Source organism: Lepisosteus platostomus, chromosome 14 (genome assembly GCF_059453375.1).
Source record: "Lepisosteus platostomus isolate fLepPlt1 chromosome 14, fLepPlt1.hap1, whole genome shotgun sequence".
NCBI classification, from domain to species: domain Eukaryota; kingdom Metazoa; phylum Chordata; class Actinopteri; order Semionotiformes; family Lepisosteidae; genus Lepisosteus; species Lepisosteus platostomus.
In genome coordinates this window covers 1,494,604-1,520,688 of record NC_142624.1, presented here as the reverse complement: position 1 = coordinate 1,520,688, position 26,085 = coordinate 1,494,604, and the positions used below count along the sequence as shown (strand labels likewise).

Below are 26,085 nucleotides of genomic sequence, written 5' to 3'. Positions count from 1 at the left end.
AATTTGTATCCTTATAACAGTTTTCTTTTATTTTAACAGTTTTTTAACTACTGTTGTAAAGTGTTGGAAGATGCAACTTCCCAAGGCACTATATCAAGTGAAGATAATTACTAAGATACATCTTTGTAATTTGTGTTTACCATTTTTAATGTTTCTTATTTTGTTAAAAATTATATATATATTTCTTTTACATGGTGGAAATCTGCCTCCACTGTTGCCACAGGGGCAGAGTGTTTTGTGCACCTGCCCCCTGTCAACCACTGCTGGGGGACAAACGCCCCACTCCTGATCACAAGTCAAGTCTCCTGACACAGGAAGTGGGCTCATGACTGCTTCCTTTCCTGTAGGGAAATGTAGTTTCTTCTGCCCTGTTTCAATGAAGAAACTACAACGTCCTCAGCCATAACTCTACTGGGTTTAGGCTAAGGTTAATGCCTCTTTGCTCTTCGGCCCTTATTCACTTGCAATACTCAGCTCTTCAGACTGGGGTGAAGGAGACAATTTGTCTTCTACTCATGCTGCTGTGATTATGGCAAGGAGACATTATCGTCATGGTCACTCATTCAGTCAGAAACAGAGGAGCTGCTGATCTGAGCTCAGTCCCTGGTCCTATATAATGTGTTGTGCTCTAACCTGTATTTCTCTCTCTCTCTTTCACATGGTCCTGCTCTGTCCACCCTGCAGGAGCAGGTAAGTACTGTTGACATGAGTGTTGTGCTGTCCTGTCCCTGTGTGATGTGTGAATTGTCATTATTCCTTCCATAGGAAGGAAGCCTGACATCAGGGCGGAGGTCCTCTTTGTGCTGGAGAGGATTCAGGGTTCAACAGTCCTCACTGCTTCCATCACAATGTCTTATCACAGTGTACAGAAGTGTTCTAGTGTAGGAACATGTACAGGTGGACTGAGGGTAGTGGCTCAGACACCTGACAGAGAGAAACAGGGTGTCCATCGTTTCTGTGATTGGAAAGAAAGAGAGAGACAGGAGGAAAGACAATGAGTGACCTAATTAGAGGATGAGTGTATGTACATTATAACACACAGACGTGGTCCAGTTGGGTTGTGCTCTAACCTGTATTTCTGTCTCTCTGCCTCTTTCACATGGTCCTGCTCCTTTCACCCTGCAGAGGACAGTAAGTCCTGTTGACATGAGTGTTGTGCTGTCCTGTCCCTGTGTGATGTGTGATATTATTAGTATTAAACACTGAGGTACAGATGTGTAAAACTGTCAGGTTTAGGATGTTGCTGCTCTGGATAGAGCTGCTCAAACAACTTTATTTTCATCCTTTGTCAAACGATGGATAAAGAGCTCTAGAGATTCCCCCAGATCCTTTTCTCTCTGTATCTTGTTTTTAATTTCTGTGTTAGTGCCAACAGGATTCCTTTATCCCAGTGGTCCTGGAGACAGTAGACAGAGAGCTGTGCTTGCCCTGCCTTCTGTACACTGAGGGAGAGTGTCTTTGCTAAAGGTTCTCCCAGGAAATGGGTGGATGAGCCCCCTGGTCTTGCTGGGAAATGTAGTTCCTTCAGGGGAACAGGGCAGAGGAAACTGGAAATGATCACGCAGGATTATACTGTGTGTTTCTACACTTCTGGCCTTATTCATAATTCATTCATTAACCTGCATATCTCTCTCTCTCTTTCACATGGTCCTGCTCTCTCCACCCTGCAGTGGACAGTAAGTCCTGTTGACATGAGTGTTGTGCTGTCCTGTCCCTGTGTGATGTGTGATATTATTAGTATTAAACACTGAGGTACAGATGTGTAAAACTGTACTTTTCTAGCTGTGTGCTTGCTGCTCAGGGTTGTGTAGTTTGGGGTGTGATGTGTAAAAGGTGAAGTATTATTCCTGCACAGTTCAGGCAGTGTCCTGGGGGAGCGACAGTCTGGGGTGTCAGGTGAGAGCTGGTCAGGCTCTGTTATCTGTGTCTTCAGTGTCGGAGTGGAAAACAGCCTCAGGACCAGTTTTCTCTCAGTGTCACAGTGCTGTGTGTCTGTTAGCACTTCCAGTGTCAGTCAGGTTTAGGATGTTACAGGAGCCTCCAGTAACCCAGCTCCTGCTCTGGATACAGCTGCTCACAGTACCTGACAGGCTGGTGTTGGTCAGACTTTTCAATCTTTGGGAATAGATGGTTATAGAGCCATATAGTTTTCTCTAGTTTTTTCCTCTCGTTTATTTAATTATTTTAGGCAAACAAATCTCCTTTATCTCGAGGTTCATTGAGACGATAGACAAAGATTGGTGCTGACCATGCCTCTTATATGCTTAGAGAGAGTGTACTTGCTGAAAGTTTCGTCTCATCTCACAGGAAATGTTCTAATTACTCCCCATTCCCTGCTGGGAAGTTTTTTTTCTTTTTGGGAACAGAGCAGAGCAAATTGCAACATGTATGAGATAGGATTATACGATGTTTCTATATACTTCTGTCTTTATTCATTATTAATTTAAGATGTTTAAATTTAGAGGTGATCAGTCATTGTCTAGTTTGTGATTATAGCAAGAAGGAGCCATTGTCTTGATGGTCACTCATTCAGTAAGAGAGAGGAGCTGCTGGCCTGAGCTCAGTCCCTGGTCCTATATAATCCCCACTCCACTGTGTCATCAGGACAGAGGGAGTCTCTACAGTAGAACACACAGACGTGGTCCAGTTGTGTTGTGCTCTAACCTGTATTTCTCTCTCTCTGCCTCTTTCACATGGTCCTGCTCTGTCCACCCTGCAGATACAGGTAAGTACTGTTGACATGAGTGTTGTTCTGTCCTGTCCCTGTGTGATGTGTGATATTATTAGTATTAAACACTGAGGTACAGATGTGTAAAACTGTACTTGTATAGTTGTGTGCTTGCTGCTCAGGGTTGTGTAGTTTGGGGTGTGATGTGTAAAAGGTGAAGTATTATTCCTGCACAATTCAGGCAGTGTCCTGGGGGAGCGACAGTCTGGGGTGTCAGGTGAGAGCTGGCCAGGCTCTGTTATCTGTGTCTTCAGTGTCGGAGTGGAAAACAGCCTCAGTTTTTTATTAATTTCTTTATAGTGCAAACAAGTACATTATTCCAAAGATTCCTTCAAATAACTTACAGTTATTTGGATGGGATGATACTATGTGTTCTGTACACTTCTGCACTGATTCATTTGTCATTCTAGGCTGTTTTAATTGGAAGCTGATGAGTAGTGTTCTAGCCTGTGATTCTGTTCTGATACAGTAGACATAGAGCTGTTCGTGCCATGACTTGTACACTCCAAGTGTACTTACTTACAGCTGAGCCTCATGACACAGGAAATTGTCTACTGATCCCTCCCTTCCCTCCTGGGAAATGTAGTTTCTTCATGGGAACGGGGTGGAATAAACTACAAAATTAATGAGAAAGGATTATATTGGATACAGGGTAAGGTCAATGATTTTTCGTTTGAGCCCTTATAGATTTGCAATTCTGATTTCTTAACATTGAGAGGTGAGTAGTTGTTTTGTAATCATGGTGCTGTGATTATAGCAAGAAGGAGCCATTGTCTTGATGGTCACTCATTCAGTAAGAGAGAGGAGCTGCTGCCCTGAGCTCAGTCCCTGGTCCTATATAATCCCCACTCCACTGTGTCATCAGGACAGAGGGAGTCTCTACAGTAGAACACACAGACGTGGTCCAGTTGGGTTGTGCTCTAACCTGTATTTCTCTCTCTCTCTCTTTCACATGGTCCTGCTCTGTCCACCCTGCAGACTCCTGTAAGTCCTGTTGACATGAGTGTTGTGCTGTCCTGTCCCTGTGTGATGTGTGATATTATTAGTATTAAACACTGAGGTACAGATGTGTAAAACTGTACTTTTCTAGCTGTGTGCTTGCTGCTCAGGGTTGTGTAGTTTGGGGTGTGATGTGTAAAAGGTGAAGCATTACTCCTGCACAGTTCAGGCAGTGTCCTGGGGGAGCGACAGTCTGGGGTGTCAGGTGAGAGCTGGCCAGGCTCTGTTATCTGTGTCTTCAGTGTCGCAGTGGAAAACAGCCTCAGGACCAGTTTTCTCTCAGTGTCACAGTGCTGTGTGTCTGTTAGCACTTCCAGTGTCAGTCAGGTTTAGGATGTTACAGGAACCTCCAGTGAACCAGCTCCTTCTCTGGATACAGCTGATCACACTACCTGACTGGCTGGTGTTGGTCAGACTTTATTTTCATCCTTTGTCAAACGATGGATAAAGAGCTCTAGAGATTCCCCCAGATCCTTTTCTCTCTGTATCTTGTTTTTAATTTCTGTGTTAGTGCCAACAGGATTCCTTTATCCCAGTGGTCCTGGAGACAGTAGACAGAGAGCTGTTCTTGCCCTGCCTTCTGTACACTGAGGGAGAGTGTCTTTGCTAAAGGTTCTCCCAGGAAATGGGCGAACGAGCCCCCTGGTCTTGCTGGGAAATGTAGTTCCTTCAGGGGAACAGGGCAGAGGAAACTGGAAATGATCACGCAGGATTATACTGTGTGTTTCTACACTTCTGGCCTTATTCATTATTCATTCATTAACCTGCATATCTCTCTCTCTCTTTCACATGGTCCTGCTCTGTCCACCCTGCAGTATCTTGTAAGTCCTGTTGACATGAGTATTGTGCTGTCCTGTCCCTGTGTGATGGTTGATATTATTAGTATTAAACACTGAGGTACAGATGTATCAAACTGTACTTTTCTAGCTGTGTGCTTGCTGCTCAGGGTTGTGTAGTTTGGGGTGTGATGTGTAAAAGGTGAAGTATTATTCCTGCACAATTCAGGCAGTGTCCTGGGGGAGTGACAGTCTGGGGTGTCAGGTGAGAGCTGGCCAGGCTCTGTTATCTGTGTCTTCAGTGTCGCAGTGGAAAATAGCCTCAGGACCAGTTTTCTCTCAGTGTCACAGTGCTGTGTGTCTGTTAGCACTTCCAGTGTCAGTCAGGTTTAGGATGTTACAGGAGCCTCCAGTAAACCAGCTCCTGCTCTGGATACAGCTGCTCACACTACCTGACAGGTCAGGGTTGGTCAGACTTTTCAATCTTTGGGAATAGATGGTTATAGAGCCATATAGTTTTCTCTAGTTTTTTCCTCTCGTTTATTTAATTATTTTAGGCAAACAAATCTTTTTTATCTCGAGGTTCATTGAGACGATAGACAAAGATTGGTGCTGACCATGCCTCTTATATGCTCAGAGAGAGTGTACTTGCTGAAAGTTTCGTCTCATCTCACAGGAAATGTTCTAATTACTCCCCATTCCCTGCTGGGAAGTTTTTTTTCTTTTTGGGAACAGAGCAGAGCAAATTGCAACATTTATGAGATGGGATTATACGATGTTTCTATAGACTTCTGTCCTTCTTCATTAGTAATTGTGAGCTGTTTTAATTGAGAGGTGATCAGTAGTCGTCTAGTTTGTGATTATAGCAAGAAGGAGCCATTGTCTTGATGGTCACTCATTCAGTAGGAGAGAGGAGCTGCTGACCTGAGCTCAGTCCCTGGTCCTATATAATCCCCACTCCACTGTGTCATCAGGACAGAGTCTCTACAGTAGAACACACAGACGTGGTCCAGTTGGGTTGTGCTCTAACCTGTATTTCTCTCTCTCTTTCACATGGTCCTGCTCTGTCCACCCTGCAGGCTGCTGTAAGTACTGTTGACATGAGTGTTGTGCTGTCCTGTCCCTGTGTGATGTGTGATATTATTAGTATTAAACACTGAGGTACAGATGTGTAAAACTGTACTATTACAGTTGTGTGCTTGCTGCTCAGGGTTGTGTAGTTTGGGGTGTGATGTGTAAAAGGTGAAGTATTATTCCTGCACAATTCAGGCAGTGTCCTGGGGGAGCGACAGTCTGGGGTGTCAGGTGAGAGCTGGCCAGGCTCTGTTATCTGTGTCTTCAGTGTCGCAGTGGAAAACAGCCTCAGGACCAGTTTTCTCTCAGTGTCACAGTGTTGTGTCTGTTAGCACTTCCAGTGTCAGTCAGGTTTAGGATGTTACAGGAGCCTCCAGTAACCCAGCTCCTGCTCTGGATACAGCTGCTCACACTACCTGACAGGCTGGGGTTGGTCAGACTTTTCAATCTTTGGGAATAGATGGTTATAGAGCCATATAGTTTTCTCTAGTTTTTTCCTCTCGTTTATTTAATTATTTTAGGCAAACAAATCTCCTTTATCTCAAGATTCATTAAGACGATAGACAAAGATTGGTGCTGACCATGCCTCTTATATGCTCAGAGAGAGTGTACTTGCTGAAAGTTTCGTCTCATCTCACAGGAAATGTTCTAATTACTCCCCACTCCCTGCTGGGAAGTTTTTTTTCTTTTTGGGAACAGAGCAGAGCAAATTGCAACATGTATGAGATGGGATTATACGATGTTTCTATAGACTTCTGTCCTTCTTCATTAGTAATTGTGAGCTGTTTTAATTGAGAGGTGATCAGTAGTCGTCTAGTTTGTGATTATAGCAAGAAGGAGCCATTGTCTTGATGGTCACTCATTCAGTAAGAGAGAGGAGCTGCTGACCTGAGCTCAGTCCCTGGTCCTATATAATCCCCACTCCACTGTGTCATCAGGACAGAGGGAGTCTCTACAGTAGAGCACACAGACGAGGTCCAGTTGGGTTGTGCTCTAACCTGTATTTCTCTCTCTCTTTCACATGGTCCTGCTCTGTCCACCCTGCAGGCTGCTGTAAGTCCTGTTGACATGAGTGTTGTGCTGTCCTGTCCCTGTGTGATGTGTGATATTATTAGTATTAAACACTGAGGTACAGATGTATAAAACTGTCCTTTTCTAGCTGTGTGCTTGCTGCTCAGGGTTGTGTAGTTTGGGGTGTGATGTGTAAAAGGTGAAGTATTATTCCTGCACAGTTCAGGCAGTGTCCTGGGGGAGCGACAGTCTGGGGTGTCAGGTGAGAGCTGGCCAGGCTCTGTTATCTGTGTCTTCAGTGTCGCAGTGGAAAACAGCCTCAGGACCAGTTTTCTCTCAGTGTCACAGTGCTGTGTGTCTGTTAGCACTTCCAGTGTCAGTCAGGTTTAGGATGTTACAGGAGCCTCCAGTAAACCAGCTCCTGCTCTGGATACAGCTGCTCGCACTACCTGACAGGCTGGTGTTGGTCAGACTTTTCAATCTTTGGGAATAGATGGTTATAGAGCCATATAGTTTTCTCTAGTTTTTTCCTCTCGTTTATTTAATTATTTTAGGCAAACAAATCTCCTTTATCTCAAGGTTCATTGAGACGATAGACAAAGATTGGTGCTGACCATGCCTCTTATATGCTCAGAGAGAGTGTACTTGCTGAAAGTTTCGTCTCATCTCACAGGAAATGTTCTAATTACTCCCCACTCCCTGCTGGGAAGTTTTTTTTCTTTTTGGGAACAGAGCAGAGCAAACTGCAACATGTATGAGATGGGATTATACGATGTTTCTATAGACTTCTGTCCTTCTTCATTAGTAATTGTGAGCTGTTTTAATTGAGAGGTGATCAGTAGTCGTCTAGTTTGTGATTATAGCAAGAAGGAGCCATTGTCTTGATGGTCACTCATTCAGTAAGAGAGAGGAGCTGCTGACCTGAGCTCAGTCCCTGGTCCTATATAATCCCCACTCCACTGTGTCATCAGGACAGAGGGAGTCTCTACAGTAGAACACACAGACGTGGTCCAGTTAGGTTGTGTTCTAACCTGTATTTCTCTCTCTCTCTTTCACATGGTCCTGCTCCTTCCACCCTGCAGAGGACAGTAAGTACTGTTGACATGAGTGTTGTGCTGTCCTGTCCCTGTGTGATGTGTGATATTATTAGTATTAAACACTGAGGTACAGATGTGTAAAACTGTCCTTTTCTAGCTGTGTGCTTGCTGCTCAGGGTTGTGTAGTTTGGGGTGTGATGTGTAAAAGGTGAAGTATTATTCCTGCACAGTTCAGGCAGTGTCCTGGGGGAGCGACAGTCTGGGGTGTCAGGTGAGAGCTGGCCAGGCTCTGTTATCTGTGTCTTCAGTGTCGCAGTGGAAAACAGCCTCAGGACCAGTTTTCTCTCAGTGTCACAGTGCTGTGTGTCTGTTAGCACTTCCAGTGTCAGTCAGGTTTAGGATGTTACAGGAACCTCCAGTAACCCAGCTCCTGCTCTGGATACAGGTGCTCACACTACCTGACTGGCTGGTGTTGGTCAGACTTTATTTTCATCCTTTGTCAAACGATGGATAAAGAGCTCTAGAGATTCCCCCAGATCCTTTTCTCTCTGTATCTTGTTTTTAATTTCTGTGTTAGTGCCAACAGGATTCCTTTATCCCAGTGGTCCTGGAGACAGTAGACAGAGAGCTGTGCTTGCCCTGCCTTCTGTACACTGAGGGAGAGTGTCTTTGCTAAAGGTTCTCCCAGGAAATGGGTGGATGAGCCCCCTGGTCTTGCTGGGAAATGTAGTTCCTTCAGGGGAACAGGGCAGAGGAAACTGGAAATGATCACGCAGGATTATACTGTGTGTTTCTACACTTCTGGCCTTATTCATAATTCATTCATTAACCTGCATATCTCTCTCTCTCTTTCACATGGTCCTGCTCTCTCCACCCTGCAGTGGACAGTAAGTCCTGTTGACATGAGTGTTGTGCTGTCCTGTCCCTGTGTGATGTGTGATATTATTAGTATTAAACACTGAGGTACAGATGTGTAAAACTGTACTTTTCTAGCTGTGTGCTTGCTGCTCAGGGTTGTGTAGTTTGGGGTGTGATGTGTAAAAGGTGAAGTATTATTCCTGCACAATTCAGGCAGTGTCCTGGGGGAGCGACAGTCTGGGGTGTCAGGTGAGAGCTGGCCAGGCTCTGTTATCTGTGTCTTCAGTGTCGCAGTGGAAAACAGCCTCAGGACCAGTTTTCTCTCAGTGTCACAGTGCTGTGTGTCCGTTAGCACTTCCAGTGTCAGTCAGGTTTAGGATGTTACAGGAGCCTCCAGTAACCCAGCTCCTGCTCTGGATACAGCTGCTCACACTACCTGACAGGCTGGGGTTGGTCAGGTTTTGATTTTCATCCTCTGGGAATAGAATTCCCATCAGCCTTATAGTATTCCAGAGCTTTCTCGTGTCTCTTTATTAGTGTTCAATCTCTGATCCTATATAATGAAAACTGTAATGTGTCATTGAGACAAAGTCTATATTACAACACAGTGAGTACTTGTCACTAGTATGAGGACATAGAGACCAGTGTGTACAACCAGTCCACTGGACACACAGTGAGCACTGGTCACTATGAGGACATATAGACCAGTGTGTACAACCAGTCCACTGGACACACAGTGAGCACTAGTCACTATGAGGACATATAGACCAGTGTGTACAACCAGTCCACTGGACACACAGTGAGCACTGGTCACTATGAGGACATATAGACCAGTGTGTACAAGCAGTCCACTGGACACACAGTGAGCACTGGTCACTATGAGGACAAATAGACCAGTGTGTTAAACCAGTTCACTGGACACACAGTGAGCACTGGTCACTATGAGGACTTACAGACCAGTGTGTTAAACCAGTCCACTGTGTGTTTCTGCACTTCTGGCCTTATTCATTATTCATTCATTAACCTGTATTTCTCTCTCTCTCTTTCACAGGATCCTGCTCTGTCCACCCTGCAGAAAAAGGTAAGTCCTGTTGACCTGAGTGTTGGGCTGTCCTGTCCCTGTGTGATGTGTGAATTGTCTTTCAGCTTTCAGTCCGGAAGGATTAACCTCACTTTCTCTTTGTTGTTTGGGAATCATTTTCTGTTTGGTTTTTGCTTTTTTGAGAGCTAGAAAGACTTTACTTAACTAGTCTGTCTGCTCCATTTTCTAATGAGCATGTATGTCCTGCTGCACTTCATAACACTTGTGTTTCTTATATTATAATTTGTATCCTTATAACAGTTTTCTTTTATTTTAACAGATTTTTAACCGCTATTGTAAAGTGTTGGAAGATGCAACTTCCTAAGGCACTATATCAAGTGAAGATAATAACTAAGATACATCTTTGTAATTTGTGTTTACCATTTTTAATGTTTCTTATTTTGTTAAAAATTATATATATATTTCTTTTACATGGTGGAAATCTGCCTCCACTGTTGCCACAGGGGCAGAGTGTTTTGTGCACCTGTCCCCTGTCAACCACTGCTGGGGGACAAACGCCCCACTCCTGATCACAAGTCAAGTCTCCTGACACAGGAAGTGGGCTCATGACTGCGTCCTTTCCTGTAGGGAAATGTAGTTTCTTCGTTGAAACAGGGCAGAAGAAACTACAACGTCCTCAGCCATAACTCTACTGGGTTTAGGCTAAGGTTAATGCCTCTTTGCTCTTCGGCCCTTATTCACTTGCAATTCTCAGCTCTTCAGACTGGGGTGAAGGAGACAATTTGTCTTCTACTCATGCTGCTGTGATTATGGCAAGGAGACATTATCGTCATGGTCACTCATTCAGTCAGAAAGAGAGGAGCTGCTGATCTGAGCTCAGTCCCTGGTCCTATATAATGTGTTGTGCTCTAACCTGTATTTCTCTCTCTCTCTCTTTCACATGGTCCTGCTCTGTCCACCCTGCAGAAAAAGGTAGGTACTGTTGACATGAGTGTTGTGCTGTCCTGTCCCTGTGCGATGTGTGAATTGTCATTATTCCTTCCATAGGAAGGAAGCCTGACATCAGGGAGGAGGTCCTCCTTGTGCTGGAGAGGATTCAGGGTTCAACAGTCCTCACTGCTTCCATCACAATGTCACATCACAGTGTACAGATGTGTTCTAGTGTAGGATCATGTACAGGTGGACTGAGGGTAGTGGCTCAGACACCTGACAGAGAGAAACAGGGTGTGCATCGTTTCTGTGATTGGAAAGAAAGAGAGAGACAGGAGGAAAGACAATGAGTGACCTAATTAGAGGATGAGTGTGTGTACATTATAACACACAGACAAGGTCCAGTTGGGTTGTGCTCTAACCTGTATTTCTCTCTCTCTCTTTCACATGGTCCTGCTCTGTCCACCCTGCAGTCTCCTGTAAGTCCTGTTGACATGAGTGTTGTGCTGTCCTGTCCCTGTGTGATGTGTGATTATATTAGTATTAAACACTGAGGTGCAGATTTGTAAAACTGTACTGTTATAGCTGTGTGCTTGCTGCTCAGGGTTGTGTAGTTTGGGGTGTGATGTGTAAAAGGTGAAGTATTATTCCTGCACAATTCAGGCAGTGTCCTGGGGGAGTGACAGTCTGGGGTGTCAGGTGAGAGCTGGCCAGGCTCTGTTATCTGTGTCTTCAGTGTCGGAGTGGAAAACAGCCTCAGGACCAGTTTTCTCTCAGTGTCACAGTGCTGTGTGTCTGTTAGCACTTCCAGTGTCAGTCAGGTTTAGGATGTTACAGGAACCTCCAGTAACCCAGCTCCTGCTCTGGATACAGCTGATCACACTACCTGACAGGCTGGGGTTGGTCAGGTTTTGATTTTCATCCTCTGGGAATATAATTCCCATCAGCCCTATAGTATTCCAGAGCTTTCTCGTGTCTCTTTATTAGTGTTCAATCTCTGATCCTATATAATGAACACTGTAATGTGTCATTGAGACAGAGTCTGTAGTACAACACAGTGAGTACTTGTCACTAGTATGAGGACGTAGAGACCAGTGTGTACAACCAGTCCACTGGACACACAGTGAGCACTAGTCACTATGAGGACATATAGACCAGTGTGTACAACCAGTCCACTGGACACACAGTGAACACTGGTCACTATGAGGACATACAGACCAGTGTGTTAAACCACTACGCTGGACACACAGTGAGCACTGGTCACTATGAGGACAAATAGACCAGTGTGTTAAACCAGTCCGCTGGACACACAGTGAGCACTGGTCACTATGAGGACTTACAGACCAGTGTGTTAAACCAGTCCACTGTGCGTTTCTGCACTTCTGGCCTTATTCATTATTCATTCATTAACCTGTATTTCTCTGTCTCTCTCTTTCACATGGTCCTGCTCTGTCCACACTGCAGCCTCTTGTAAGTACTGTTGACATGAGTGTTGTGCTGTCCTGTCCCTGTGTGACGTGTGAATTGTCATTATTCCTTCCATAGGAAGGCAGCCTGACATCAGGGAAGAGGTCCTCCTTGTGCTGGAGAGGATTCAGGGTTCAACAGTCCTCACTGCTTCCATCACAATGTCACATCACAGTGTACAGAAGTGTTCTAGTGTAGGATCATGTACAGGTGGACTGAGGGTAGTGGCTCAGACACCTGACAGAGAGAAACAGGGTGTGCATCGTTTCTGTGATTGGAAAGAAAGAGAGAGACAGGAGGAAAGACAATGAGTGACCTGATTAGAGGATGAGTGTATGTACATTATAACACACAGACGAGGTCCAGTTGGGTTGTGCTCTAACCTGTATTTCTCTCTCTCTCTTTCACATGGTCCTGCTCTGTCCACCCTGCAGCCTGCTGTAAGTCCTGTTGACATGAGTGTTGTGCTGTCCTGTCCCTGTGTGATGTGTGATATTATTAGTATTAAACACTGAGGTACAGATGTGTAAAACTCTCAGGTTTAGGATGTTGCTGCTCTGGATAGAGCTGCTCAAACAACTTTATTTTCATCCTTTGTCAAACGATAGATAAAGAGCTCTACAGATTCCCCCAGATCCTTTTCTCTCTGTATCTTGTTTTTAATTTCTATGTTAGTGCCAACAGGATTCCTTTATCCCAGTGGTCCTGGAGACAGTAGACAGAGAGCTGTGCTTGCCCTGCCTTCTGTACACTGAGGGAGAGTGTCATTGCTAAAGGTTCTCCCAGGAAATGGGCGAACGAGCCCCCTGGTCTTGCTGGGAAATGTAGTTCCTTCAGGGGAACAGGGCAGAGGAAACTAGAAATTATTACACAGGATTATACTGTGTGTTTCTACACTTCTGGCCTTATTCATTATTCATTCATTAACCTGCATATCTCTCTCTCTCTTTCACATGGTCCTGCTCTGTCCACCCTGCAGTATCTTGTAAGTCCTGTTGACATGAGTGTTGTGCTGTCCTGTCCCTGTGTGATGTGTGATATTATTAGTATTAAACACTGAGGTACAGATGTGTAAAACTGTCCTTTTCTAGCTGTGTGCTTGCTGCTCAGGGTTGTGTAGTTTGGGGTGTGATGTGTAAAAGGTGAAGTATTATTCCTGCACAGTTCAGGCAGTGTCCTGGGGGAGCGACAGTCTGGGGTGTCAGGTGAGAGCTGGCCAGGCTCTGTTATCTGTGTCTTCAGTGTCGGAGTGGAAAACAGCCTCAGGACCAGTTTTCTCTCAGTGTCACAGTGCTGTGTGTCTGTTAGCACTTCCAGTGTCAGTCAGGTTTTGGATGTTACAGGAGCCTCCAGTAAACCAGCTCCTGCTCTGGATCCAGCTGCTCACACTACCTGACAGGCTGGTGTTGTCAGAGTATTTTTTACATTTTTATAAAAAAATTGGGAACGAGCACTTCAGACTTCCCCTGAGATTTTCTGTCACTGTTTTTTCCTAATTTGTTTTAATGAGACAAACAAGTCTCCTGTATCACGATGTCTATTGAAACAGCAGGCATAGAGCTGAATTTGCTGTGATTTTCTCACACTGAAAGGCAGTGTACTAGTTTGACGATCTGCCTCTTGTCCACTCGACATGATTCTGCTTTTCTCTCTATATTTCTCAGTGGTGGTGTTATATCAGCGGGTGGGGTTTGTGTATAAATCTCTTGCTCACCAGGCAGTCTCTGCTCAGGGGTTGTCTGCTCAGACCGTGTTGTGAGGCAGGGGCTCACACATAGACCCGGGCTACTCTTGTGTGTGTCTGTCGTGACTTTGTCCTTCCTCTGTGCTGTTCGCTTGTCGGCCCCGTGTCTGTGCTGCTCTTGGGCTGTGCTCTGTGGCAGGAGTTGAGCTGTTGCCATGGATCCAAGTGCCAGCATCTGGGCAGCTTTGGGATCTCCCTCTTGGGGGAAAGGGATTTGAACCCCTTTCTGCTCCCAATCAGGGTCACGAGAGAGAGCGCTTGAGTGAGCCCTTCACCTCAGATTCCCTTCAGACTGACGGCTCATCCAAGGCTGCAAGCTACACTCATTCAGCTTTCAGTCCGGAAGGATTAACCTCACTTTCTCTTTGTTGTTTGGGAATCATTTTCTGTTTGGTTTTTGCTTTTTTGAGAGCTAGAAAGACTTTACTTAACTAGTCTGTCTGCTCCATTTTCTAATGAGCATGTATGTCCTGCTGCACTTCATAACACTTGTGTGTCTTATATTATAATTTGTATCCTTATAACAGTTTTCTTTTATTTTAACAGATTTTTAACCGCTATTGTAAAGTGTTGGAAGATGCAACTTCCTAATCAAGTGAAGATAATTACTAAGATACATCTTTGTAATTTGTGTTTACCATTTTTAATGTTTCTTATTTTGTTAAAAATTATATATATATTTGTTTTACATGGTGGAAATCTGCCTCCACTGTTGCCACAGGGGCAGAGTGTTTTGTGCACCTGCCCCCTGTCAACCACTGCTGGGGGACAAACGCCCCACTCCTGATCACAAGTCAAGTCTCCTGACACAGGAAGTGGGCTCATGACTGCTTCCTTTCCTGTAGGGAAATGTAGTTTCTTCATTGAAACAGGGCAGACGAAACTACAACGTCCTCAGCCATAACTCTACTGGGTTTAGGCTAAGGTTAATGCCTCTTTGCTCTTCGGCCCTTATTCACTTGCAATTCTCAGCTCTTCAGACTGGGGTGAAGGAGACAATTTGTCTTCTACTCATGCTGCTGTGATTATGGCAAGGAGACATTATCGTCATGGTCACTCATTCAGTCAGAAAGAGAGGAGCTGCTGATCTGAGCTCCGTCCCTGGTCCTATATAATGTGTTGTGCTCTAACCTGTATTTCTCTCTCTCTCTCTTTCACATGGTCCTGCTCTGTCCACCCTGCAGAAAAAGGTAGGTACTGTTGACATGAGTGTTGTGCTGTCCTGTCCCTGTGTGATGTGTGAATTGTCATTATTCCTTCGATAGGAAGGAAGCCTGACATCAGGGAAGAGGTCCTCCTTGTGCTGGAGAGGATTCAGGGTTCAACAGTCCTCATTGCTTCCATCTCAATGTCACATCACAGTGTACAGAAGTGTTCTAGTGTAGGAACATGTACAGGTGGACTGAGGGTAGTGGCTCAGACACCTGACAGAGAGAAACAGGGTGTGCATCGTTTCTGTGATTGGAAAGAAAGAGAGAGACAGGAGGAAAGACAATGAGTGACCTGATTAGAGGATGAGTGTATGTACATTATAACACACAGACGAGGTCCAGTTGGGTTGTGCTCTAACCTGTATTTCTGTCTCTCTGCCTCTTTCACATGGTCCTGCTCTGTCCACCCTGCAGAAGCTGGTAAGTACTGTTGACATGAGTGTTGTGCTGTCCTGTCCCTGTGTGATGTGTGATATTATTAGTATTAAACACTGAGGTACAGATGTGTAACACTGTACTTTTCTAGCTGTGTGCTTGCTGCTCAGGGTTGTGTAGTTTGGGGTGTGATGTGTAAAAGGTGAAGTATTATTCCTGCACAATTCAGGCAGTGTCCTGGGGGAGCGACAGTCTGGGGTGTCAGGTGAGAGCTGGCCAGGCTCTGTTATCTGTGTCTTCAGTGTCGGAGTGGAAAACAGCCTCAGGACCAGTTTTCTCCCAGTGTCACAGTGCTGTGTGTCTGTTAGCACTTCCAGTGTCAGTCAGGTTTAGGATGTTACAGGAACCTCCAGTAACCCAGCTCCTGCTCTGGATACAGCTGATCACACTACCTGACAGGCTGGGGTTGGTCAGGTTTTGATTTTCATCCTCTGGGAATAGAATTCCCATCAGCCTTATAGTATTCCAGAGCTTTCTCGTGTCTCTTTATTAGTGTTCAGTCTCTGATCCTATATAATGAACACTGTAATGTGTCATTGAGACAGAGTCTATAGTACAACACAGTGAGTACTTGTCACTAGTATGAGGACATAGAGACCAGTGTGTACAACCAGTCCACTGGACACACAGTGCGCACTGGTCACTATGAGGACAAATAGACCAGTGTGTTAAACCACTACGCTGGACACACAGTGAGCACTGGTCACTATGAGGACAAATAGACCAGTGTGTTAAACCAGTTCACTGGACACACAGTGAGCATTGGTCACTATGAGGACATACAGACCAGTGTGTTAAACCAGTCCGCTGGACACACAGTGAGCACTGGTCACTATGAGGACAAATAGACCAGTGTGTTAAACCACTACGCTGGACACACAGTGAGCACTGGTCACTATGAGGACTTACAGACCAGTGTGTTAAACCAGTCCACTGTGTGTTTCTGCACTTCGGGCCTTATTCATTATTCATTCATTAACCTGTATTTCTGTCTCTCTCTTTCACATGGTCCTGCTCTGTCCACTCTGCAGGAGGAGGTAAGTACTGTTGACATGAGTGTTGTGCTGTCCTGTCCCTGTGTGATGTGTGAATTGTCATTATTCCTTCCATAGGAAGGAAGCCTGACATCAGGGCGGAGGTCCTCCTTCTGCTGGAGAGGATTCAGGGTTCAACAGTCCTCACTGCTTCCATCACAATGTCACATCACAGTGTACAGAAGTGTTCTAGTGTAGGATCATGTACAGGTGGACTGAGGGTAGTGGCTCAGACACCTGACAGAGAGAAACAGGGTGTGCATCGTTTCTGTGATTGGAAAGAAAGAGAGAGACAGGAGGAAAGACAATGAGTGACCTGATTAGAGGATGAGTGTATGTACATTATAACACACAGACGAGGTCCAGTTGGGTTGTGCTCTAACCTGTATTTCTCTCTCTCTCTTTCACATGGTCCTGCTCTGTCCACCCTGCAGCCTGCTGTAAGTCCTGTTGACATGAGTGTTGTGCTGTCCTGTCCCTGTGTGATGTGTGATATTATTAGTATTAAACACTGAGGTACAGATGTGTAAAACTGTCAGGTTTAGGATGTTGCTGCTCTGGATAGAGCTGCTCAAACAACTTTATTTTCATCCTTTGTCAAACGATAGATAAAGAGCTCTACAGATTCCCCCAGATCCTTTTCTCTCTGTATCTTGTTTTTAATTTCTATGTTAGTGCCAACAGGATTCCTTTATCCCAGTGGTCCTGGAGACAGTAGACAGAGAGCTGTGCTTGCCCTGCCTTCTGTACACTGAGGGAGAGTGTCATTGCTAAAGGTTCTTCCAGGAAATGGGTGGATGAGCCCCCTGGTCTTGCTGGGAAATGTAGTTCCTTCAGGGGAACAGGGCAGAGGAAACTAGAAATTATCACACAGGATTATACTGTGTGTTTCTACACTTCTGGCCTTATTCATTATTCATTCATTAACCTGCATATCTCTCTCTCTCTTTCACATGGTCCTGCTCTGTCCACCCTGCAGTATCTTGTAAGTCCTGTTGACATGAGTGTTGTGCTGTCCTGTCCCTGTGTGATGTGTGATATTATTAGTATTAAACACTGAGGTACAGATGTGTAAAACTGTACTGTTATAGCTGTGTGCTTGCTGCTCAGGGTTGTGTAGTTTGGGGTGTGATGTGTAAAAGGTGAAGTATTATTCCTGCACAGTTCAGGCAGTGTCCTGGGGGAGCGACAGTCTGGGGTGTCAGGTGAGAGCTGGCCAGGCTCTGTTATCTGTGTCTTCAGTGTCGCAGTGGAAAACAGCCTCAGGACCAGTTTTCTCTCAGTGTCACAGTGCTGTGTGTCTGTTAGCACTTCCAGTGTCAGTCAGGTTTAGGATGTTACAGGAGCCTCCAGTAAACCAGCTCCTGCTCTGGATGCAGCTGCTCACACTACCTGACAGGCTGGTGTTGTCAGAGTATTTTTTACATTTTTATAAAAAAATTGGGAACGAGCACTTCAGACTTCCCCTGAGATTTTCTGTCACTGTTTTTTCCTAATTTGTTTTAATGAGACAAACAAGTCTCCTGTATCACGATGTCTATTGAAACAGCAGGCATAGAGCTGAATTTGCTGTGATTTTCTCACACTGAAAGGCAGTGTACTAGTTTGACGATCTGCCTCTTGTCCACTCGACATGATTCTGCTTTTCTCTCTATATTTCTCAGTGGTGGTGTTATATCAGCGGGTGGGGTTTGTGTATAAATCTCTTGCTCACCAGGCAGTCTCTGCTCAGGGGTTGTCTGCTCAGACCGTGTTGTGAGGCAGGGGCTCACACATAGACCCGGGCCACTCTTGTGTGTGTCTGTCGTGACTTTGTCCTTCCTCTGTGCTGTTCGCTTGTCGGCCCCGTGTCTGTGCTGCTCTTGGGCTGTGCTCTGTGGCAGGAGTTGAGCTGTTGCCATGGATCCAAGTGCCAGCATCTGGGCAGCTTTGGGATCTCCCTCTTGGGGGAAAGGGATTTGAACCCCTTTCTGCTCCCAATCAGGGTCACGAGAGAGAGCGCTTGAGTGAGCCCTTCACCTCAGATTCCCTTCAGACTGACGGCTCATCCAAGGCTGCAAGCTACACTCATTCAGCTTTCAGTCCGGAAGGATTAACCTCACTTTCTCTTTGTTGTTTGGGAATCATTTTCTTTATGGTTTTTGCTTTTTTGAGAGCTAGAAAGACTTTACTTAACTAGTCTGTCTGCTCCATTTTCTAATGAGCATGTATGTCCTGCTGCACTTCATAACACTTGTGTGTCTTATATTATAATTTGTATCCTTATAACAGTTTTCTTTTATTTTAACAGATTTTTAACCGCTATTGTAAAGTGTTGGAAGATGCAACTTCCTAAGGCACTATATCAAGTGAAGATAATTACTAAGATACATCTTTGTAATTTGTGTTTACCATTTTTAATGTTTCTTATTTTGTTAAAAATTATATATATATTTGTTTTACATGGTGGAAATCTGCCTCCACTGTTGCCACAGGGGCAGAGTGTTTTGTGCACCTGCCCCCTGTCAACCACTGCTGGGGGACAAACGCCCCACTCCTGATCACAAGTCAAGTCTCCTGACACAGGAAGTGGGCTCATGACTGCTTCCTTTCCTGTAGGGAAATGTAGTTTCTTCATTGAAACAGGGCAGAAGAAACTACAACGTCCTCAGCCATAACTCTACTGGGTTTAGGCTAAGGTTAATGCCTCTTTGCTCTTCGGCCCTTATTCACTTGCAATTCTCAGCTCTTCAGACTGGGGTGAAGGAGACAATTTGTCTTCTACTCATGCTGCTGTGATTATGGCAAGGAGACATTATCGTCATGGTCACTCATTCAGTCAGAAAGAGAGGAGCTGCTGATCTGAGCTCCGTCCCTGGTCCTATATAATGTGTTGTGCTCTAACCTGTATTTCTCTCTCTCTCTCTTTCACATGGTCCTGCTCTGTCCACCCTGCAGAAAAAGGTAGGTACTGTTGACATGAGTGTTGTGCTGTCCTGTCCCTGTGTGATGTGTGAATTGTCATTATTCCTTCCATAGGAAGGAAGCCTGACATCAGGGAAGAGGTCCTCCTTGTGCTGGAGAGGATTCAGGGTTCAACAGTCCTCATTGCTTCCATCACAATGTCACATCACAGTGTACAGAAGTGTTCTAGTGTAGGAACATGTACAGGTGGACTGAGGGTAGTGGCTCAGACACCTGACAGAGAGAAACAGGGTGTGCATCGTTTCTGTGATTGGAAAGAACGAGAGAGACAGGAGGAAAGACAATGAGTGACCTGATTAGAGGATGAGTGTATGTACATTATAACACACAGACGAGGTCCAGTTGGGTTGTGCTCTAACCTGTATTTCTGTCTCTCTGCCTCTTTCACATGGTCCTGCTCTGTCCACCCTGCAGAAGCTGGTAAGTACTGTTGACATGAGTGTTGTGCTGTCCTGTCCCTGTGTGATGTGTGATATTATTAGTATTAAACACTGAGGTACAGATGTGTAACACTGTACTTTTCTAGCTGTGTGCTTGCTGCTCAGGGTTGTGTAGTTTGGGGTGTGATGTGTAAAAGGTGAAGTATTATTCCTGCACAATTCAGGCAGTGTCCTGGGGGAGCGACAGTCTGGGGTGTCAGGTGAGAGCTGGCCAGGCTCTGTTATCTGTGTCTTCAGTGTCGGAGTGGAAAACAGCCTCAGGACCAGTTTTCTCTCAGTGTCACAGTGCTGTGTGTCTGTTAACACTTCCAGTGTCAGTCAGGTTTAGGATGTTACAGGAACCTCCAGTAACCCAGCTCCTGCTCTGGATACAGCTGATCACACTACCTGACAGGCTGGGGTTGGTCAGGTTTTGATTTTCATCCTCTGGGAATAGAATTCCCATCAGCCTTATAGTATTCCAGAGCTTTCTCGTGTCTCTTTATTAGTGTTCAGTCTCTGATCCTATATAATGAACACTGTAATGTGTCATTGAGACAGAGTCTATAGTACAACACAGTGAGTACTTGTCACTAGTATGAGGACATAGAGACCAGTGTGTACAACCAGTCCACTGGACACACAGTGCGCACTGGTCACTATGAGGACAAATAGACCAGTGTGTTAAACCACTACGCTGGACACACAGTGAGCACTGGTCACTATGAGGACAAATAGACCAGTGTGTTAAACCAGTTCACTGGACACACAGTGAGCATTGGTCACTATGAGGACATACAGACCAGTGTGTTAAACCAGTCCGCTGGACACACAGTGAGCACTGGTCACTATGAGGACAAATAGACCAGTGTGTTAAACCACTACGCTGGACACACAGTGAGCACTGGTCACTATGAGGACTTACAGACCAGTGTGTTAAACCAGTCCACTGTGTGTTTCTGCACTTCGGGCCTTATTCATTATTCATTCATTAACCTGTATTTCTGTCTCTCTCTTTCACATGGTCCTGCTCTGTCCACTCTGCAGGAGGAGGTAAGTACTGTTGACATGAGTGTTGTGCTGTCCTGTCCCTGTGTGATGTGTGATATTATTAGTATTAAACACTGAGGTACAGATGTGTAAAACTGTCCTTTTCTAGCTGTGTGCTTGCTGCTCAGGGTTGTGTAGTTTGGGGTGTGATGTGTAAAAGGTGAAGTATTATTCCTGCACAGTTCAGGCAGTGTCCTGGGGGAGCGACAGTCTGGGGTGTCAGGTGAGAGCTGGCCAGGCTCTGTTATCTGTGTCTTCAGTGTCGGAGTGGAAAACAGCCTCAGGACCAGTTTTCTCTCAGTGTCACAGTGCTGTGTGTCTGTTAGCACTTCCAGTGTCAGTCAGGTTTAGGATGTTACAGGAGCCTCCAGTAAACCAGCTCCTGCTCTGGATACAGCTGCTCACACTACCTGACAGGTCAGAGTTGGTCAGATTTTGATTTTCATCCTCTGGGAATAGAATTCCCATCAGCCCTATAGTATTCCAGAGCTTTCTCGTGTCTCTTTATTAGTGTTCAATCTCTGATCCTATATAATGAACACTGTAATGTGTCATTGAGACAGAGTCTATATTACAACACAGTGAGTACTTGTCACTAGTATGAGGACGTAGAGACCAGTGTGTACAACCAGTCCACTGGACACACAGTGAGCACTGGTCACTATGAGGACTTACAGACCAGTGTGTTAAACCAGTCCACTGTTTGTTTTCTGCACTTCTGGCCTTATTCATTATTCATTCATTAACCTGTATTTCTCTCTCTCTCTTTCACAGGATCCTGCTCTGCCCACCCTGCAGAAAAAGGTAAGTCCTGTTGACCTGAGTGTTGGGCTGTCCTGTCCCTGTGTGATGTGTGAATTGTCTTTCAGCTTTCAATCCGGAAGGATTAACCTCACTTTCTCTTTGTTGTTTCGGAATCATTTTCTGTTTGGTTTTTGCTTTTTTGAGAGCTAGAAAGACTTTACTTAACTAGTCTGTCTGCTCCATTTTCTAATGAGCATGTGTGTCCTGCTGCACTTCATAACACTTGTGTGTCTTATATTATAATTTGTATCCTTATAACAGTTTTCTTTTATTTTAACAGATTTTTATCCGCTATTGTAAAGTGTTGGAAGATGCAACTTCCTAAGGCACTATATCAAGTGAAGATAATTACTAAGATACATCTTTGTAATTTGTGTTTACCATTTTAATGTTTCTTATTTTGTTAAAAATTATATATATATTTATTTTACATGGTGGAAATCTGCCTCCACTGTTGCCACAGGGGCAGAGTGTTTTGTGCACCTGCCCCCTGTCAACCACTGCTGGGGGACAAACGCCCCACTCCTGATCACAAGTCAAGTCTCCTGACACAGGAAGTGGGCTCATGACTGCTTCCTTTCCTGTAGGGAAATGTAGTTTCTTCATTGAAACAGGGCAGAAGAAACTAGAACTTCCTCAGTCATAACTCTACTGGGTTTAGGCTAAGGTTAATGCCTCTTTGCTCTTCGGCCCTTATTCACTTGCAATTCTCAGCTCTTCAGACTGGGGTGAAGGAGACAATTTGTCTTCTACTCATGCTGCTGTGATTATGGCAAGGAGACATTATCGTCATGGTCACTCATTCAGTCAGAAAGAGAGGAGCTGCTGATCTGAGCTCCGTCCCTGGTCCTATATAATGTGTTGTGCTCTAACCTGTATTTCTCTCTCTCTCTCTTTCACATGGTCCTGCTCTGTCCACCCTGCAGAAAAAGGTAGGTACTGTTGACATGAGTGTTGTGCTGTCCTGTCCCTGTGTGATGTGTGAATTGTCATTATTCCTTCCATAGGAAGGAAGCCTGACATCAGGGAGGAGGTCCTCCTTGTGCTGGAGAGGATTCAGGGTTCAACAGTCCTCATTGCTTCCATCACAATGTCACATCACAGTGTACAGATGTGTTCTAGTGTAGGATCATGTACAGGTGGACTGAGGGTAGTGGCTCAGACACCTGACAGAGAGAAACAGGGTGTGCATCGTTTCTGTGATTGGAAAGAAAGAGAGAGACAGGAGGAAAGACAATGAGTGACCTGATTAGAGGATGAGTGTATGTACATTATAACACACAGACGAGATCCAGTTGGGTTGTGCTCTAACCTGTATTTCTCTCTCTCTCTTTCACATGGTCCTGCTCTGTCCACCCTGCAGTTTGCTGTAAGTCCTGTTGACATGAGTGTTGTGCTGTCCTGTCCCTGTGTGATGTGTGATATTATTAGTATTAAACACTGAGGTACAGATGTATAAAACTGTCCTTTTCTAGCTGTGTGCTTGCTGCTCAGGGTTGTGTAGTTTGGGGTGTGATGTGTAAAAGGTGAAGTATTATTCCTGCACAATTCAGGCAGTGTCCTGGGGGAGCGACAGTCTGGGGTGTCAGGTGAGAGCTGGCCAGGCTCTGTTATCTGTGTCTTCAGTGTCGCAGTGGAAAACAGCCTCAGTTTTTTATTAATTTCTTTATAGTGCAAACAAGTACATTATTCCAAAGATTCCTTCAAATAACCTACAGTTATTTGGATGGGATGATACTATGTGTTCTGTACACTTCTGCACTGATTCATTTGTCATTCTAGGCTGTTTTAATTGGAAGCTGATGAGTAGTGTTCTAGCCTGTGATCCTGTTCTGAAACAGTAGACATAGAGCTGTTCGTGCCATGACGTGTACACTCCAAGTGTACTTACTTACAACTGAGCCTCATGACACAGGAAATTGTCTACTGATCCCTCCCTTCCCTCCTGGGAAATGTAGTTTCTTCATGGGAACGGGGTGGAATAAACTACAAAATTCATGAGAAAGGATTATACTGGGTACAGGGTAAGGTCAATGTCTTTTTGCAATTAAGGCCTTATTTATTTGCACATCTGATTTGTTAAAATTGAGAGGTGATTACATGTATATTAATCATGGTGCTGAGATTATAGCAAGAAGGAGCCATTGTCTTGATGGTCACTCATTCAGTGAGAGAGAGGAGCTGCTGCCCTGAGCTCAGTCCCTGGTCCTATATAATCCCCACTCCACTGTGTCATCAGGACAGAGGGAGTCTCTACAGTAGAACACACAGACGTGGTCCAGTTGGGTTGTGCTCTAACCTGTATTTCTCTCTCTCTTTCACATGGTCCTGCTCTGTCCACCCTGCAGGAGGAGGTACGTACTGTTGACATGAGTGTTGTGCTGTCCTGTCCCTGTGTGATGTGTGATATTATTAGTATTAAACACTGAGGTACAGATGTGTAAAACTGTCAGGTTTAGGATGTTGCTGCTCTGGATAGAGCTGCTCAAACAACTTTATTTTCATCCTTTGTCAAACGATAGATAAAGAGCTCTACAGATTCCCCCAGATCCTTTTCTCTCTGTATCTTGTTTTTAATTTCTTTGTTAGTGCCAACAGGATTCCTTTATCCCAGTGGTCCTGGAGACAGTAGACAGAGAGCTGTGCTTGCCCTGCCTTCTGTACACTGAGGGAGAGTGTCTTTGCTAAAGGTTCTCCCAGGAAATGGGTGGATGAGCCCCCTGGTCTTGCTGGGAAATGTAGTTCCTTCAGGGGAACAGGGCAGAGGAAACTAGAAATTATCACACAGGATTATACTGTGTGTTTCTACACTTCTGGCCTTATTCATTAATTAACCTGTATATATCTCTCTCTCTTTCACATGGTCCTGCTCTGTCCACCCTGCAGTATCATGTTGACATGAGCTGTCCTGTCCCTGTGTGATGTGTGATATTATTAGTATTAAGATAAGATTCTTATCTTGTCTTATGATCAATTTCCCTACAGGATCAGTAAAGTCTTATCTTAAACACTGAGGTACAGATGTGTAAAACTGTACTTTTACAGCTGTGTGCTTGCTGCTCAGGGTTGTGTAGTTGAGTGTGATGTGTAAATGGTGGAGTATTATTCCTGCACAATTCAGGCAGTGTCCTGGGGGAGCGACAGTCTGGGGTGTCAGGTGAGAGCTGGCCAGGCTCTGTTATCTGTGTCTTCAGTGTGGGAGTGGAAAACAGCCTCAGGACCAGTTTTCTCTCAGTGTCACAGTGCTGTGTGTCTGTTAGCACTTCCAGTGTCAGTCAGGTTTAGGATGTTACAGGAGCCTCCAGTGAACCAGCTCCTGCTCTCGATACAGCTGCTCACACTACCTGACAGGTCAGGGTTGGTCAGATTTTGATTTTCATCCTCTGGGAAAAGAATTCCCATCAGCCCTATAGTATTCCTGAGCTTTCTCGTGTCTCTTTATTAGTGTTCAGTCTCTGATGCTATATAATGAACACTGTAATGTGTCATTGAGACAAAGTCTATATTACAACACAGTGAGTATTTGTCACTAGTATGAGGACGTAGAGACCAGTGTGTACAACCAGTCCACTGGACACACAGTGAGCACTGGTCACTATGAGGACATATAGAGCAGTGTGTTAAACCAGTCCACTGGACACACAGTGAGCACTGGTCACTATGAGGACATACAGACCAGTGTGTTAAACCAGTTCACTGGACACACAGTGAGCACTGGTCACTATGAGGACATATAGGCTAGTGTGTACAATCAGTCCACTGGACACACAGTGAGCACTGGTCACTATGAGGACAAATAGACCAGTGTGTTAAACCAGTTCACTGGACACACAGTGAGCACTGGTCACTATGAGGACAAATAAACCAGTGTGTTAAACCAGTTCACTGGACACACAGTGAGCACTGGTCACTATGAGGACTTACAGACCAGTGTGTTAAACCAGTCCACTGTGTGTTTCTGCACTTCTGGCCTTATTCATTATTCATTCATTAACCTGTATTTCTCTCTCTCTCTTTCACAGGATCCTGCTCTGCCCACCCTGCAGAAAAAGGTAAGTACTGTTGACATGTGTTGTGCTGTCCTGTCCCTGTGTGATGTGTGAATTGTCATTATTCCTTCCATAGGAAGGAAGCCTGACATCAGGGAGGAGGTCCTCCTTGTGCTGGACAGGATTCAGGGTTCAACAGTCCTCACTGCTTCCATCACAATGTCACATCACAGTGTACAGAAGTGTTCTAGTGTAGGATCATGTACAGGTGGACTGAGGGTACTGGCTCAGACACCTGACAGAGAGAAACAGGGTGTGCATCGTTTCTGTGATTGGAAGGAAAGAGAGAGACAGGAGGAAAGACAATGAGTGACCTGATTAGAGGATGAGTGTATGTACATTATAACACACAGACGAGGTCCAGTTGGGTTGTGCTCTAACCTGTATTTCTGTCTCTCTGCCTCTTTCACATGGTCCTGCTCTGTCCACCCTGCAGAAGCTGGTAAGTACTGT

The 26,085-nt window shown here is 45.0% G+C and overlaps 1 protein-coding gene and 2 long non-coding RNA genes across 8 annotated transcripts in view; all 3 read left to right on the top strand.

The window, feature by feature from the left end:
* The window catches only part of LOC148648609 (uncharacterized), a 48,740-nt gene that overhangs the window by 13,937 nt on the left and 8,718 nt on the right, over nt 1-26,085 (top strand). For 2 of the 6 annotated variants that reach the window (XM_088607138.1, XM_088607139.1), the window contains one exon: nt 685-1,048. The exons of 1 other annotated variant lie outside the window; for it this stretch is intronic. In XM_088607138.1, the coding sequence (XP_088463264.1) occupies nt 685-765 (81 nt within the window). In that variant the 3' untranslated portion in view covers nt 766-1,048. Of the gene's footprint in view, nt 1-684; nt 1,049-26,085 lie in introns of those variants that run through there. 3 more of the 6 variants (XM_088607137.1, XM_088607136.1, XM_088607135.1) reach the window with 3 other exon arrangements.
* On the top strand, nt 6,632-10,497 carry LOC148648611 (uncharacterized). Its single transcript, XR_015926537.1, has 2 exons — nt 6,632-8,512; nt 9,535-10,497. It is a non-coding gene; the product is annotated as an uncharacterized LOC148648611 (long non-coding RNA).
* On the top strand, nt 19,831-25,635 carry LOC148648610 (uncharacterized). Its single transcript, XR_015926538.1, has 3 exons — nt 19,831-20,782; nt 21,554-23,937; nt 25,606-25,635. It is a non-coding gene; the product is annotated as an uncharacterized LOC148648610 (long non-coding RNA).